This window comes from Geotrypetes seraphini, chromosome 8 (assembly GCF_902459505.1).
Source record: "Geotrypetes seraphini chromosome 8, aGeoSer1.1, whole genome shotgun sequence".
Classification (NCBI taxonomy): Eukaryota; Metazoa; Chordata; class Amphibia; order Gymnophiona; family Dermophiidae; genus Geotrypetes; species Geotrypetes seraphini.
The window spans coordinates 153,219,449-153,236,546 of NC_047091.1; the positions used below are offsets into that span (position 1 = coordinate 153,219,449).

General features: G+C 43.3%; 1 protein-coding gene across 2 annotated transcripts in view; it reads left to right on the forward strand.

Annotated features, from left to right (window-relative positions):
• SBNO1 (strawberry notch homolog 1) overlaps positions 1–17,098 on the forward strand; it is a 199,999-nt gene that overhangs the window by 107,529 nt on the left and 75,372 nt on the right. For both annotated transcript variants that reach the window (XM_033956400.1, XM_033956401.1), the window contains 6 exons: positions 1,310–1,407; positions 4,415–4,566; positions 6,178–6,381; positions 15,106–15,279; positions 15,390–15,559; positions 15,879–16,010. In XM_033956400.1, coding sequence (XP_033812291.1) covers positions 1,310–1,407; positions 4,415–4,566; positions 6,178–6,381; positions 15,106–15,279; positions 15,390–15,559; positions 15,879–16,010 — 930 coding nt within the window. The remainder of the gene's footprint in view (positions 1–1,309; positions 1,408–4,414; positions 4,567–6,177; positions 6,382–15,105; positions 15,280–15,389; positions 15,560–15,878; positions 16,011–17,098) is intronic.

Sequence of the window (17,098 nt, forward strand, 5' to 3'; positions counted from 1 at the left end):
TGAAACCTCCTTTTGAACCGCTTGACAAAGCTCACCTCAAGTATCTCACTTGGAAAGCTGTTTTCCTGATCGCCCTCACATCTGCTCGACGAGTCAGTGAGTTACAAGCTTTGGTTGCAGATCCACCTTTCACAGTTTTTCACCATGACAAGGTGGTACTACGTACTCATCCTAAATTCTTGCCTAAAGTGGTTTCAGAATTTCACATCAATCAGTCTATTGTTCTGCCTGTATTTTTTCCAAAACCTCATTCTCACCCAGGAGAAGCGGCTCTTCATACTTTGGACTGTAAACGTGCTTTGGCTTTCTACCTCCAACGCACTCAACTTCACAGAACATCTCCTCAGCTTTTCATCTCTTTTGATCCGAACAGGTTGGGACGTCCTATATCGAAACGCACAATCTCCAACTGGATGGCTGCTTGCATTTCTTTCTGCTACGCTCAGGCTGGTCTTCCTTTACAAGGTCGAGTGACGGGCCATAAAGTTCGAGCTATGGCGGCATCTGTAGCTTTCCTCCGATCAACTCCTATTGAGGAAATCTGCAAGGCTGCCACTTGGTCCTCGGTTCATACTTTCACCTCTCATTATTGTCTGGATACCCTATCCAGGAGGGATGGCCGCTTTGGCCAATCTGTTTTGCAAAATCTCTTTTCGTAAATTGCCAACTTCCCTCCGTCCCTTTTTGATTAGCTTGGAGGTCACCCATGTGTGGGAATATGCTGCCTGCTTGTCCTGGGATAAAGCACAGTTACTTACCGTAACAGTTGTTATCCAGGGACAGCAGGCAGATATTCCCACAACCCTCCCACCTCCCCTGGTTGGCTTCTTGGCTAGGTATCTGAACTGAGGATCCTCTCAGGAGATGCGCCCCCTAGTTCGGGCGGGAAGGCACGCGCGCATGCGCGGTGCAGTGCTCGAAAGATCGAGATCTTCAAGCAAGTTTGCTTTCGAGGCTGTCCGCTGCGGGGCTCCGTCGGTGACGTCACCCATGTGTGGGAATATCTGACTGCTGTCCCTGGATAACAACTGTTACGGTAAGTAACTGTGCTTTCTGGACTGATCCAGTGGGATTCAAGAGAAAATTCACAGGTAAAAACAAATTTTGCCTTGTCAGCATTGTATGATTTAATATTTCACTAGATGATGCAGGTTCAACATTTTTGACCAGATAAATCCCAGAATATTCTCCCAAGAATGGATTCAGATACTGTTTGAAAGTTTGTGTGCTTGGGGCACTAGCATATTTAAGAGACTTGTTGATCCTCATGATACAACTTTTTTTTTTTTGTGTGTGATACTGCTTTTAGTGTGTGGTTATTGGGTTGCAGTCCACTGGAGAAGCAAGAACTTTAGAGGCTCTGGAGGAAGGTGGCGGAGAACTGAATGATTTTGTCTCTACAGCTAAGTAAGTGGAGTGTGTTCATGTGTTGTCTCTATTGTCCATGTAAAGAAGATAATTCTGAAAACTTTTCTATCAAGACAGTTTTAGAAATGCTAATAGTTAAGTTTGGTACCTTTTTCCCATTGGTATAGGTCCATAAACTGTACTAGGCCAGCTTGGTGGCAGTGCTGCATATTTCTAATGGGAGGACATGAATTTGATTACTAGATTATATCCCTACCCCCCCAGCCAAGTTTTGAGGCAGTCCTTGTGACCCCACGAAGGAAGGGAGTCTGTCATTGTGCAACAGATGTAGGGCCCATAATTGCTAGACTCTGGAAGGATCCTTTATGCATGGGCTCCACTAAGGACTCTCACCACTATGACAGGACTAAAGTAAGTTGTGAGGGGAAAATGAAAGATGTTTAACAAATCATACTACCAAAAGTTTTTACATGTAGATATTTTTATTTATTAGTTTTATAGGTAGGGCATAAGTTTAAAAAAGTACACAAAATCAATTTACACAAAATAGACTAAGCACATCACTTTATCACAACAGGCTAAATAAATTTAAAAATAATCAAAAAGTACTTTATACAAAATAAAATAAATTTGCACATATCACAGCTGTTAATCATTTTTTTAAATGTTAAATTTATACTTTACAGTCACAAAAGCCTACAAGAAAAGATGTGTTTTAATGCCTTTTTAAAATCTGAAAGATGCACAAAAATGCAAAGGATCGGGAAGAGTATTCCATAATAAAGGCCTTGAATGGAGAAGGCACTTTTTAACTATAACATTTTATTATATGTGGTTTTGGAATCCACTTTGGTTTAAGCAGGCTATAAGTCTGTTAAATAAATAAATAAATCTGTTAGATCTGTACAGTTGTGTTACATGTCTCAAATACACAGGAGCAGTATGGAATGAACTTTGCAACATCAAAACCAAAACTTTGTATTGTATTTGAGGGAGCGAAACCTGTGGAAATTCACCATCTGATATTGACTCATTATTGACATAGCATCATAAATCAACAAAAAGTATGAATGGGTGAAAAGGTTTAAAGCGGGAAGAACAGGTTTAACCGACGAAGGTCTTTCTGGTTGTCCATCAAAATCACGCACACAAGAGCACATTGACAGGGCAGATGCCTTGATTAGAGAAGACTGATGGATAACAGTGTCTCAATTGGCTGCAAATTTGGATATCGGCTGTGGATTTGCATTTGCCATAATGTATGATGACTTGGGGTATTGGAAAGTCTGCGTATGATGGGGCTTACTGAACTGCACAAGCAATAGTGTATGGAGGTTGTGACCCAGTTCCTGAGATGGTATGAAGAAGATCTGAGTATTCTGGTGAGAATTGTCATTGCCGACGAGACATGGGTGCATCACTGTGATGCGGACAACAAAAGACAAAATATAATGAAGTAAAGGAAACGGTGCTTACCTGGCTTCGAGAGCAGCTGAAAAACTTCTCTGCAGGAATGCAGAAGCTAAGAACACAAGACTAGCCTTACTGGATCAGACCAATGGTCCATCAAGCCCAGTAGCCCATTTTTCACAGTGGCCAATCCAGGTCACTAGTACATGGCCAAAACCCAAGGAGTAGCAATATTCCATGCTACCGATCCAGGGCAAGCAGTAGCTTCCCGAACCCATGTCTCTCAATAACAGACTATGGACTTTTCCTCCAGGAAATTGTCCAAACCTTTCTTAAAACCAGCTACGACGACAATGCGACAAATATGTTGTCTTGCATGGGGACTATGTAGAAAAGTTGTTCACGGTTACTTTACTAAAGCCATTAAATGTATTTTGACTTTACTTTTTGATTTACCCTCGTATTTAGAGCAGCAGTTCCCAGACCTGTCATGAAGTTATTTCTAATACACAAAAAAAGTGGAATGAAACAAAATTTAACTTTTGTCAAATCAATTGCACTGATAAAGATCATAAATGGAAGAAGGCAAAACCTCAGACTGTATTGCTGCGTCTCATAACAGCCAAAGGCTATTGACAAATGCAATGTTATGGTTTAAATCATTGGTCCGCCTCCATCCTTTTTATATAAATGCAATAATTCATTAAGTGCTATAATTGATTTTTTTTTTTAAATGTTCACTAAATTTTATAATTTTGTATAAATAAAGTTATTGTGATTGTCAAAGTTAATAATAAAGTTGTATGAGGTCATATAAAAAGTTCTGTGCAAAATGGCAATTTTGTGCAAAAATAGCAGTTTAATCATAAATAGATAAATATTTCAAAATTTATCATTGGAACTGACTGTACTATCAATAAATTCATGAAACATAGAAACCACTTACCTTGGTGGCACAAAACTGACTCTTCTGTGCAAAATGGCAATTCTGTGCAAAAATAGTAGTTTTATCATAAATAGATAAAGATTTCTAAGGTTGTCAGTGAAACTGACTTTGTACAATCAAAAAATTAAAGAAACATAGAAACCACTTATCTTGATGGCACAGAAACTGACTCTGACGGATCCGTTTAGTTAGTACTTCTTCAGAGAATCAGTTAGAAAAGCCATAGTGCTGACTGAGCCATGAAGATAGCTTTCCTGAAAAAAGTTAAATGGTCTGTATCAGACCTGAATAATAACGCTAGCCAGTTTGATTTTTAGGATGCATCCATGAATATTGAGTGCTTGTAGTGGAGCCAGTTCACTGATATCTCATTTTAGGCAAAATAATAAAAGCATACATATCTTGAAGATTCATTTGGCTGGAGCTCTCCCCAATACAGGTTTGAGACCCAGTGCTTTAAAGTATTATATGTAAATTTTTTTCACTGTTTGTATGAAAAATATCCTCCAGTAATGTGCTATTAGATGTTTGCTTAAGGCAACAGTCACTTAATTTCTTTGACCAGTTTGATTTCTTTATCTTGTGCAATAGAGTTACTTGTTACCTTTAAGCAGTAGAAAGTAGTCTATTTTGGTAGCAAATGTATCTTGTCTTTGTTTGCTCAAATCTTTTTCTCTCCTGCATTTATAGAGGAGTACTACAGTCTCTTATTGAGAAACACTTCCCAGCCCCAGACCGGAAGAAACTTTTCAGCTTGTTGGGAATAGATTTGACAGCACAATGTGACAACACTTCTCCTAGAGACAGCCCTTGTAAAGAGAATAAAGTGAAAAAACGGAAGGGTAAGCTGGTTTTTAATGCATAATGGTGAAATATAAAAGCCATGAACAGGCTTGGTGGCTTCAGGGTGCATGGTTGCAGGGTTCTAGAAGTACGGTTACTAGGATGACCAGCTTAGGTCTGCTTGGACTGATGGGAAAGGGTATAATATAGGGGAAAAATTCCCTGAAGAGTTCTGAATGAAGGCTGTTTCAGATGAGCTGGGATTAATAAAGGAGTATTGTACATGGGGCAAAGTACAATATTCTCTCCTCTTGGTCAGATGCACAGTGACTGGGCAGACTAGGGGCAGCAGTTGTTATCCCTGAGCAAGTAAGCGGGTCCAGCGGCTCCAAACCAGCCATCCCCTCCCTTGCTCACAGGTCCAGCCCAGCTTCCCTCCTTCCCTTCCCTCCTGCTGGAATATACCTTGAAGAATGAGCAGATTAATGGTGTTCGTGGTTGCAGCCTTCTCTTTGCCAATCCTTATGATGTAACTTCCTGTCTTTATGAAAAGAGAAAGTTGTGTCGTATGAAGGCGCCCAGCAGAGGGAAGTCCGCAACTGTAAGCACTGTTGATTTGGCTCTCTGCTTTGCAAGGTATATGCTAGCAGGAGGAAGGGAGGGGAGAGGGGGCTGGACCTTCCGGACCTGTGATGGGGGTGCTGAGGCCATTGGCAAAGCATATGCTGGGGCTGAAGGAAATGAAATACGGAACACACAGACAGAGAGAGAGACACACACACACAGAAGGAGGTTGCGGAAAATAATGGGCATAGAGATGAGAATAGGGACAGAGACACAAAGGGAGATGCTACATGGGAACAGTATATGGACAGAGAGGGGCAAAGCGAGACATGAGAGGTGGTATATGGACACATGGAAAGTGCTAGATGTGGGAGAGAATAGGGACAAAGAAGGGAGATGAGTAATGCAGGATGTAGAGTAGTGATGATAATTACAGGGGGATGGACATAGATGAGATGCTGGACAGGGAAGTATAGGGGACACAGAGAAGGGAAAGATAAGTACCGTACACAAAGATGGAAGATTAATGTGAGCACAGAGAAGAAGAAATGTCAAATAAGCAGGAAACCCTGGCAAGTGAGTTAAGAGAAGACCAGAAACCAGAGCCTGGGATCAACATGACTTGAAAAATAAAATGACCAGACAACGGTGATGGCATTCAAAAACGCATGAGATGAACACAGGATCTCTAATTAGTATATGAATGGGCAGCAAACTTTCACATCTGAATCCTGCAAAGGAAATGGTTTGGATAGGCTGTTTTGAGCTTCAATGATGACTCCAGTAGTTGGAACCTAAGTACAGTACCAGACTTCTATGGTCTATGGCCCTGAAATAACAGAGAGAGACATTTTTAATTTAATGATGAAATTGTAGTGCATGTAATTAAAGGGCAGATTGGATGGACTGTTTTAGATCTTTATGTGCTGTCATTTACTGTGTTACGCATATTCGTATACTGGACAGTACTCCCTTCCTCCATCCAGGTACTCTTTCGTGCTATCCAGTTGGCAAACATTTCTGGTAAGATCACTGGTCATGAATATCGTTAATTTGGTATATATGTATATGTGTCAATGACCTTCAGTTTGACTTTATTTTGTTAGCTGAGGAAATAACAAGAGAAGCCAAGAAAGCTCGTAAATTTGGTGGCCTCGCTGGCAGCAGTTCAGATGAAATGGAAAGTGCATCTGATGCCTCAGGTAGTGAAGAGGAAAGCGATGAGGAAAGCTTTAAATCTGTTAGTTCTGGGGATGAAGAAGATGATTTTAACCCATTCCGAGATGAGTCCAGTGAGGATGATGAAGATGGTAAGCTAATGTAAAAACATTTTTGTAATGCATCGGTTGCATTTTTCATTAAATAGCTATGCCTTTCTTGCTGGAAATTTCTTCAGTAGTACCATTCACAAAACTACACGTCTCATTTTTATTTTGTTAGTGGCAAAAGTTAATATATCTAGAGCAGGGGTAGGCAATTCCGATCCTCAAGAGCTACAGGCAGGTCAGGTATATGAGCTCTGCCTCCTTGAGATACAAATCTTATCTCATGCACATTTATTGTGGATATCCTGAAAACCTGACCTGTCTGTGGCTCTCGAGGACCGGAATTACCCACCCTTGACCTAGAGCAGGGATGTCAAAGTCCCTCCTCAAGGGCCGCAATCCAGTTGGATTTTCAGGATTTCCCCAATGAATATGCATGAGATCTATTAGCACATAATGAAAGCAGTGCATGCAAATAGATCTCATGCATATTCATTGGGAAAATCCTGAAAACCCGACTGGATTGCAGCCCTCAAGGAGGGACTCTTGACACTTGTGCTCTAGAGCAGTGGTTCCTAACCCTGTCCTGGAGGACCACCAGGCCAGTCGGATTTTTGGAATAGCTCTAATGAATATGCATGAGAGAGATTTGCATATAATGGAGGTGACAGGCATGCAAATCTGCCCCATGCATATTCATTAGGGCCATCCCCAAAACCCGACTGGCCTGGTGGTCCTCCAGGACAGGTTTGGGAACCACTGCTCTAGAGGATTGTTTTGCTCTTGTGTGCTCAGTGGTCATGGATATTAAGATACCATGATCCAACAGTGGCAATTACAATATACTAAATATTTGCCAAACATTATATGGTTAATGCAGCATTCTAGTGCAATACGCACATCATTCTTGAACCTGTGAGTTGTGTACCTCTGATCGTGAGATCTGATGTAGAGAGCCTCATTTACATTTTTCTGCTTCCTCACTTTGGTCTGTCCTGTCCTGTAAATCCGCAGTTTTCTACATGGGAGATGGTGAGAGCCTGTCTCTTTTGCTCGTGTTTATTTTTCCTTTAATTTCAGGTTTTTTTCTAGTTGAGGCTTTTTGGTGCTTCAGAGGATCCCAGTTGCGGGAGATCTCTGACTGCAAGAGAACACAGATTCTGAGGGCAGTAGTCTGTAGCAAAGAAGCAGCCTGCTGTGCAGGGCACCTGCTTGCCCAGCCTGCATTAACAGTCTGGGAACTCAGGTACCATTCCTTGGGAGTAAGGCTTGCTCCAGTTTTTGTCTGTAGAGAGCAGGCTGAGTGGCTCCATGGTGTTTCACCAGAGCTGACTGCGCTTCCTCTCCCCTCTCCCCCCCCCCTGACTTTACGCTTGAGTTCCGGTGGGGTCTGAGGTCTCAGTCTGGCCATTAGGACTGAAGAGCAGTCTGAAGAAGCAAGCTGTCCAGGCTTGTCTGAGGCAGAAGTTCTCTGGCTGCAGTTTGTCTAAGCCACAGGTGTCAAAGTCGGTCCTCGAGGGCCAGAATCCAGTCGGGTTTTCAGGATTTCCCCAATGAATCTGCATGAGATCTATTTGCATGCACTGCTTTCAATGCATATTCATTGGGGAAATCCAGAAAACCCGACTGGATTCCGGCCCTCGAGGAGGGACTTTGACACCCCTGGTCTAAGCAGTTCCCAGCACCTGCATGGCACAGCGAGTACTGGTTGTAACAATTTATGAGAGAAATTGAGGGGGGGTGTTCTCTTAAAGCAGTTTTTGGAGGCTTTAGGGGCTAGGGATAGGGGCCCCCACCTCTAAAATCCTGTTCCCAATGTGGCCATCTTGGATTTCTTAAATTTAGAATAAAAGCCTCTCCCTGCTTCAAAACACCTGGATTTGTATCAAAATCTGTCTAGATTGATTCCTCAAGCCAGGATACCTAGGATTCATGTCAGATTTGTGCTGGATGGCTGGCTGAGGACTGTCCGTGTCCCACGTGCTGCCTGGCATGTGAGGGAAGGGTGGGAGCCACTGGCTTGGCCTCCTTTTAATCCCTCTAGTGCAGTGGTTCCCAACCCTGTCCTGGAGGACCACCAGGCCATTCGGGGTTTCAAGCTAGCCCTAATGAATATGCATGAGAGAGATTTGCATATAATGGAAGTGACAGGCATGCAAATCTGCTCCATGCATATTCATTAGGGCTAGCCTGAAAACCCGATTGGCCTGGTGGTCCTCCAGGACAGGGTTGGGAACCACTGCTCTAGTGTTATGGTTATGACTGGAGTTCAGGTCAAAAATCCTAATTGGAGCTGGGAACTGGTGATAGTGCATCCCCAGCAAAGTGCAGCCGCACATCTGCCTTTAAACCCCAGAGTGGAACACAGGAACACCTGCAAGGGCCTCTTTTGCTTCAGAATTTATAAGTATGGGGTAAAAAGAGTACTTAAATTGCAGTGACTTCCCTGGTAGTGCCAGGGGTTCTCCCCTCTAAGAGCACAATTTCCCCACCACAGAGCCATGTGCAAGATACAGGGGTACAGTCAGAAGAGGACTGGTATGAAGTGAATTATTTATTTATGCCTTTACCTTCCCAGTCTGGGGATTCTGCATTGTGCCTGGGAGGGTCAGGTCCTGACCAGGTGGCAGCCCTGGCTCTCTGAGAGGATCCGACTGTACGCAGGCTGTTTAAGCCCATAGCACTTTTGGAGATTACCGAGTCTCTCCAAGAATTAAAGATAGAGCCTTCACAGGCCTTTACTGCCCAATGCTCGCTTATGAGCAGCACTAAGACTCGACACACATTTTCCCTCTCATCTGGACATTACAAAATGCTGACCATTGGGAGGTCCCAAAGGGGCCACATCAAGTGGCTAAGACCATGACGAAACTTGACTCAATGGCTGGTGAATTTCATCAACTATTTTTTCTGCCAAAGGTGGATTCCCTGATAGTGTAGATTTCCAAGCGTATCTCCCTCCCCAGTGAAGTGAGAGTGGTGTTGAAAGATGCACAGGACCGCAGGCTGAATATTGTCTTTAAGAGACAATTTGAGGCCATAATGTTGAGGTTTAAGGAGGCAACAGTGTTGTCTTATGTTGCATGTGCTTGCCACTCCAGGTTACGTTGTGCTCCAGGAGTGGATGCCGATGTGGATCCCCAGTTTCTTATGATTAGAATGGATTATGTGGCAGATGCTGTGTATGAAATGTTCAGGGTCCTGAGCAATGTTTCTACGTATTTTATTTCTGCCCGTAGAATGCTTTGGATTAGACAGTGGGTGGAAGATTCATCCTCTAAGGCTATGCTGAACAAATTGCTTTTTAAGGCTCAATTGCTCTTTTGTAGAGGGCTTGATGATTTTATGGCCAGAGTGCAGAATTGTAAACCAAATTCTTTACCAGACTGCAGGGGATCAGGTCGAGGTAATTTTTGTGGCTCTAGGTACTTTTGCCAGTACCCAGGAGGACCTTTGGTCCAGAGACCATTTCAAGGCTCAAGACAGAGATTTGTGGGTGCTAAGCTTCCCCAGTCCTCAGGATCTTGCCCCACAGTGGCCCCCAAGAAGCAGTTCTGGCACCAGATCAGGAGCTGTACTTCCAAGGATAGGAGGTGGGAGGTTATCGGCACATTGGGAAGTGTGGTACTTGAAATTATTCACGAGGAGTAGAAGTTCGAGTTTTTTTAATCCCCTTCCGAACCTCTTTGTGGATTCCAACGGAGGAAGTCAGAGAACATGGATAGATGAGTAATAGAGGTTAGTAGATATAGCAGCTATAGAAGCCGTCCCAGACACAGAGTCTGGCTTGGGCAGATACTCCATGTACTTTGTTGTGCCCAAAAGAGACTCAGAAGACTGGAGGCCAAATCTGAATCAGTGCCTTCCTCAGGATACCACACTTCTGCATTGAAATGGTAATGGTAAGGTCAGTCATTGCCTCCATGGTGCTGTGGGCATTTTTCACCTTGCTGACAGTATTTTTCTGAATCACAGGAAGTTCTTGAGGTTCCACTTTCTACAGCAGCACTTCAATTCTCAGCTACTATGATGGTCATAGTAGCAGCACACCTTCTCAATGTGGATACAATTGCATCCATATCTGGTCGATTGGCTGATATGAGCTCCATCTGAATCCGAAGGAAGGACTGCAGTGCATAGTACAGCTTCTGCAGAGCCTGAGCTAGGTCTTAAACTTTCAAAAAGCTGCCTGAAGTCAACACAATTCATGGAGTATGTGTTTTAACACAAAGGATAACACAGTTTTTCTCCCAAAAACCTACAGAGCAAAGCTCATGCTTCAGATCAGGGTGTTTCCGGCCAGGCCAGCACCAACAATTTGGCATACTTGCAGGTGCTGGAATCAATGGTGGCAACTGTAGACGTCCCCTAGGCGAGGGCGTATTTACGCCCTTTCCAGCATACACTTTTATCCCGCTGGTTACTGCAAATGGATATGTTACAGATGCCCCTGTCTTGGATAATAGAAGTGCATTGCAGTCTGAACTGGTGGCTGGAGCCACAGTCTATCCCAGGGAGTGCTACTTCGCATCGCCGCATGGGTGATTCTGATGATGGATGCCGATCTTTACGGCTGATGAGCTCATTGTGAGGGTCACCTGATGCAGGGGCCTTGGTCCTCCTCTGAGAGGAAGTGGTTGATCAACCATCTGGTGCTGCAAACGCTTAAAAGCTCACTGCAGGACAATGTGGAACAAATTGGTAATGGAACCCATGCGGGAAGGGGTTATACTGGACTTATCTGCTTATAAATGGGGAAAATGTTTCTGATGTGGGTGATCATCTGGCATCCAGTGATCACTGCATGGTTCAGTTTAATATTAAGATGGGTATAGAGAGGGCTCATTCAAAAGCAAAGCTTCTAGACTTTGTTCAGATGGGGGATTACATCAAGGAATTGTCTGGATGGGAACATCTAGAAGGAATGGAAATGCAGTGGACAAAACTGAAAGGAGTAATTGTAAGGGCGAAAAACATTTTTTGTGAAACAAGTACTGTATTTTTTTGTTCCATAAGACGGAACGGCGCAGGACCAGGCAGGAAGCGCAAAGGTAGCTCTCCTGTGTGCCACTCTGCAATGAAAGGCAGCTGTCCAGCAGGAGACCATACTGGACCACCGCCAGTTAAAAAAGGTACTGGGAGGGCTGCTGCAGGCTTCCCAGTACCAGACCACCAGACGCACCTACGTGTAGAGGAGGAAAAACGAAGAAAAAAAAATTCTGAACATAATTTTTTTCCCTTGGTTTTCCTCCTCTATAGGGGGGTGCGTGCATCTTATAGAACGAACAATACAGTAAGTAAGAGGAAAAGAAGGCGGCTTTGGTTCTCAAAAGTAGTAGCTGAGAAGGTAAGTAATAAGAGGTTAGCTTTCATAAACTACAAAAGATCGCAGAAAGAGGAAGACAGGCAAAAATATCTGGAACAGTTAAGAGAGGCTGGTCGAGTAGTCAGGAAAGCAAAGATTCAATTGGAAGAAAAAGATAGCTGACATGGTAAAACAGGGAGACAAGACATTTTTTTTAGATATATTAGTGATAGGAAGAAGTGCAAAAGTGGCATTGTAAGACTCAAAGGTGAAGGGGAGAAATATGTAGAAGCTGATAAAAGCTGAATTGCTTAACAAATATTTCTGTTCTGTTCATGGCTAAAGCGCTGGGAGCGGGACCACAGAAGACAAACATGAATAGTGTTAGAGGAGTGGTAGACCCTGATTTTTCAGAGGGTTGTGTTAATGAGGAACAAGCTAAAATAAAAGTGGACAAAGTGATGGGGCCAGATGGTGTACATCGGAGGGTGCTGAAGGAACTTGGGTATGTTCTGGTTTCTCCGCTAACTGAACTTTTCAATGAGTCTCGAGTTGGGAGTGGCCCCTCTCCATAAAAGTGGAAGTAAGGAAAAAGTAGGGAATTGCAGGCCAGTAAGTCTGATTTCTGTAGCAAGCAAATGAATGGAAACGCTTTTAAAACAGAGAATGGTGAAGTTTCTGGAATCCTGTGGATTACAGGACCAGAGGCAACATGGATTCACTAGAGGTAGGTCTTGTCAGACAAATCTGATCAATTTCTTTGATTGGGTGACCAGAGAATTGGATAGAGGGAGTGCGCTAGATGTGGTTTATTTTGATTTTAACAAAGCTTTTGACAGTGTTCCACATAGATGTCTAAATAAATAAATAAACTGACTGCCCTCAGGATGGGTCAAGAACTGGTTGAGTGGAAGGTGACAGAGGAAGGGATGTTACCAGTGGTGTGCCTCAAGGTTCTATTCTTGGGCCTGTTCTTTTTAACATTGTTATAAACGATATTGCTGCAGGGTTGTAAGGTAAGATTTGCCTCTTTGCGGATGAAACCTAAATCTGCAATAGAGTAGACACCCAGGATGGTGTGAATAACATAAAGAAAGACCTGGTGACGCTTAAAGAATGGTCTGAAATTTGGCAGCTAAAATTTAATGCTTCAAGAAACGCAAGGTCATGCATTTGGACTGTAAAAACCCGAGGGAAGGGTACAGTTTAGAGGGTGAAGAACTTATGTGCACAACAGAAGACTTGGGTGTGATTGTATGTGATGATCTTAAGGTGGCCGAACAGGCTGAAAAGGTGACAGCGAAAGCTAGAAGGATGCTAGGGTGCTTAGGGAGAGGTATAGCCAGTAGGAAAAAGGAGGTATTAAAGCCCCTGTATAAAACTCTGGTGAGACCTCATTTAGAATATTGTGTACAATTCTGGAGACTGCACTTTCAAAAAGATATAAAAAGGATGGAGTCGTTCCAGAGGAAGGTTATTAAAATGATGCGTGGTTTTTATCATAAGGCGTATGGGGACAGACTTAAAGATCTCAATCTGTATATTTTGGAGGAAAGGCGGGAGAGGGGGGAGATATGATAGACGTTTAAATACCTACATGATGTAAATGCGCATGATTTGAGTATCTTTCATTTGATAGGAAGCTCTGGCATGAGAGGGCATAGGATGAAGTTAAGGTGATAGGCTCGGGAGTAAATCTAAGGAAATACGTTTTTTTACAGAAAGGGTGGTAGATGGTGTGGAACAGTCTTCCGGTAGAGGTGGTGGAGACACTGTATCTGATTTCAAGAAAGCCTGAGGATAGTCATTTGGGATCTCTTAGAGAGAGGAAGAGATAATGGTTACTGCGGATGGGCAGACTGGATGGGTCATTTGGCCTTTTATCTGCCATCATGTTTCTATGAGTTTTTTCTCCGACAGTGCAATGGCGGTAGCCTATGTCAGTCAACAGAGAGGCACCAAAAGTCCTCCACTAGAGTTGGAGGCCCAAATGCTGTTTCAGTAGGCAGAGATCCACCTGTTGGCTCTCTTGGAGGCACATGTAGCAGGAGTAGACAGTGTGCAAGCAGATTTCCTCAGTCGGCAGACTCTGGATCCTGGAGAGTGGACTCTTATACCTTGAGAAGTGTTAAACTATACATCAAGCCAGTGGGTACCCCGCCTGATGTTCGACCTGATGGCATCGGCAGCCAACAAGAAAAAAGTTCAGTTTTTCAGTCAAAGATTACATTACATTACATTAGAGATTTCTATTCCACCGTTATCTTGCGGTTCAAGGCGGGTTATAGAAGATTTATAGAAGGCGGAGTACAAAGAAGATATCTGGTCATTTCCAGGAAATAATAGAGAGGAGATCAGGTAGTTTCAAGGAGTCGGGAAGTTAGTGGGGAGAAGGATGGAATTTATGCAATTAAGATTTTTTTCAAGGATTTCTTGAAAAGTATAGTTTATTTCTTTTCTGAACATCTTGTAGTCTGGGGTTGTTATCAGCAGATTGGAGATTTGGTTGTCTAGTTTTGCAGCTTGAGTGGCAGGTCTGGACACTGTGGTGCAGCCGTAGTCACAAGCAGGGCTTCTGTATGTGTTCCCTCCATGACCCATGATAGGTAGAGTCTTGCGAAAAATGTCACATCCGGGCCTGGTGGTTCTTGTTGCACTAGACTGGCCAAGGGGTTCGTTGTATGTAGATCTGGTCCATCTAAAGAAGGACCAGGGTCCGACTACCCTGTCATCTAGGGTTACTCACAGGGCCCAATCATCCTGGAGGATCCAGAGCACTTTGGTCTTAACGGCATGGCTCTTGAGCCTGTAGCTTTAGTGTGCAAAGGCTATTCAAAAGTGGCGAGTACCGCTCTTCTAAAGTCCATGAAGCAGATAACCTTGGTCGCCTATACGAAGGATTGGAAGTGCTTACAGGATTGGTGTGCACAGAAGAGTGAAGACCTGGTCAAAGCACCAGTTTAGCTGATTCTAGCTTTCCTTCAAGAATGGGGGAGTCAACCACGAGGTCTTCCTCCAACCTAAGTACAGATAATGGTTCTTTCGTGCTTCAGATCCCAGACTAATAAAAGGTTATTGGTCTGTGTTCATTCATAATTTTGGTTTTCATTGCGCCTGCCTCGTGGTTAACAATGAGCACTTCTCGCAAGTCAAAGACGTGCTCAGTGTTTTCTCGCCAAGGGCTTAATGCAGCCAGCCTTTGTTTTTGTTTGCTGCCAGAAGGGGAACCCTCGCCAGCTTCATAGCCAGCCGGCTCGTGGGTTTCCTTGATGGTCATTTCTTTAGACTTATTCAAAGAACAGAAGTATGGCCTGACAAGTTAAAAATAACTTAAGTTGGCCTGACAAGTTAAAAAAAATTAAAAAAATATTTACAACTTAAGTTAAAATAGAAATGATATACAAACTTTGACTAAAGTGGTTCACGTTGTGCACATTTTCTAATGATGTGTTTATGCATTGCAGATCCGTGGTTAATTCGCAAAGATCACAAGAAAAACAAAAATAAGAAAAAAAAGAGGAGTGTCGATCCTGATTCTATTCATAGTGCCTTATTAGCATCTGGCCTTGGATCCAAACGTCCTAGTTTTTCTTCAACTGTTCCCACCTCTGTCAGCAGTACACCGACAGTTCCTACTGGTATGAATGAACCTGTGCAACTTAAAATTTTACTGTCAAAATTGTGAGCTCTCTTTCTGGTCAAATTATTGAATAGCAGTATTTGAACAATGTATATTTTTGACTTGCAGTAGCCATAAATAGTAACAATAGCTGCGTCACTAGTCAAGATGCAGTAGAAAGAGCTCAGCAGATGAAAAAAGAGCTTCTGGATAAGTTGGAAAAACTGGCTGAAGACCTTCCACCTAACACACTGGATGAACTTATAGATGAGCTTGGTGGGCCAGAGAATGTAGCAGAGGTAAATAACAGTTGCTTTATGATTAGAAGAGCACAAGATTGTGAAGCCTAAGGTTGTTTTACCTGATTTTTTATGCCACTAATCAAAGGTAAGCTGTTAGTAGTTTTCATAGTTAACCATTTCTTGAAGACTGCTTTTAGTGGAACTTCCAAGTTTTATGGATGGAACAGGGGGAAAAAAATCTTATCAGCTCCCTTATATTTGTATATTTCGCTACATTTTGCAATCTGATCCATTTAGTTATGTAACCATTAAAATACATGTGTTAGCTTTTAATGGAAATTCAACTGGTTTCTTTTTCTTTTTTTCACTATTAAAGATGACTGGTCGCAAAGGAAGAGTTGTAAGTAATGATGATGGAAGCATATCATATGAGTCAAGATCAGAACTTGATGTGCCGGTAGAAATTTTGAATATTACCGAAAAGCAGAGGTTCATGGAAGGTGAAAAGGTAATGGTAATCTATATTCATTGTTTTAATCAACCTTTAAATGTGAAATTTTGTTCATATACATTTCTAAAAGATATGGTGGGTTTCAAATCAACAAGTTAGAGAAAATCACCTGGACTGGATGGTATACATCAGAGTTTCTCAACCTGCGGTATGCAGACCGCCTGTTTGGGGTACGTGGGCTGGCTGCTGCTGCTCACCGCCCACCTGCTCCATTTAATTACCTCCCACTGCTGCTGCAACTCCAGGAAGGGAAGGGCCAGGCGCATGCAGCAATAGCAAGCTGCCAGCCCACAAGCCTTCCCCACAACTTCAGAATTTATATCATGGGGAAGGCTTGTGGGCTGGCGGCGTACAATTGCATACGCCTGGCCCTTCCTGTAGTTGCGGCAGCAGTGGGAGTTAATTAAATGGAGTGGGTGGTGGTGACGGTCCAGGGGGGAGGAGGAATCTGGCACGGCTGACAGGCATCAGCCAGGGAGGGAGGCAGGCAGGCTTTGGCGCAGCAGGGAGGGAGGAAGGACAAGGCAAAGGGGAGGGGCACAAACTTGGGACATAGGAAGGAGGGAAGGTGGAAGGGGCACAAACTTGGGACATAGGAAGGAGGGAAGGTGGAAGGGGCACTAACTTGGGATATAGGAAGGAGGGAGGGAATAGAAAGGGACAATTGTTGGGCCTGAGTGTGTGAGTGAGAGGGAAAGAGATGGTGCACATTGGGAAAGGAAGAGGAAAATTGGGCATAGAGAGGAGTGAGGTAGAGATGCATGGAGAATAGAAGGATAAGAGGAAGAAATGTTGGATATGATGGTGGAGAGGGAACAGAAGGATAGATTGAAGGGGAGGAATGTTGGGCATAGTGATGGAGGGAGAGAATTGGCATAGTGTTTGAAAGGGGTGATAGAAGGAGAAATGGGCATGAGGCTGGTGGGCAGTGGTGAAAAATTATCTGGGGGATGAGAGAGGAAGACAAGTTGGACTCATGGAGGGACAGAGAGAGATGTTGATTGGAGAATGGAATGAGGTCTGGAGGAGAGGAAGCATGCAGGAGGCAGAAAGAAAGAAAGACATACTGGATGCACAGTCAGAAG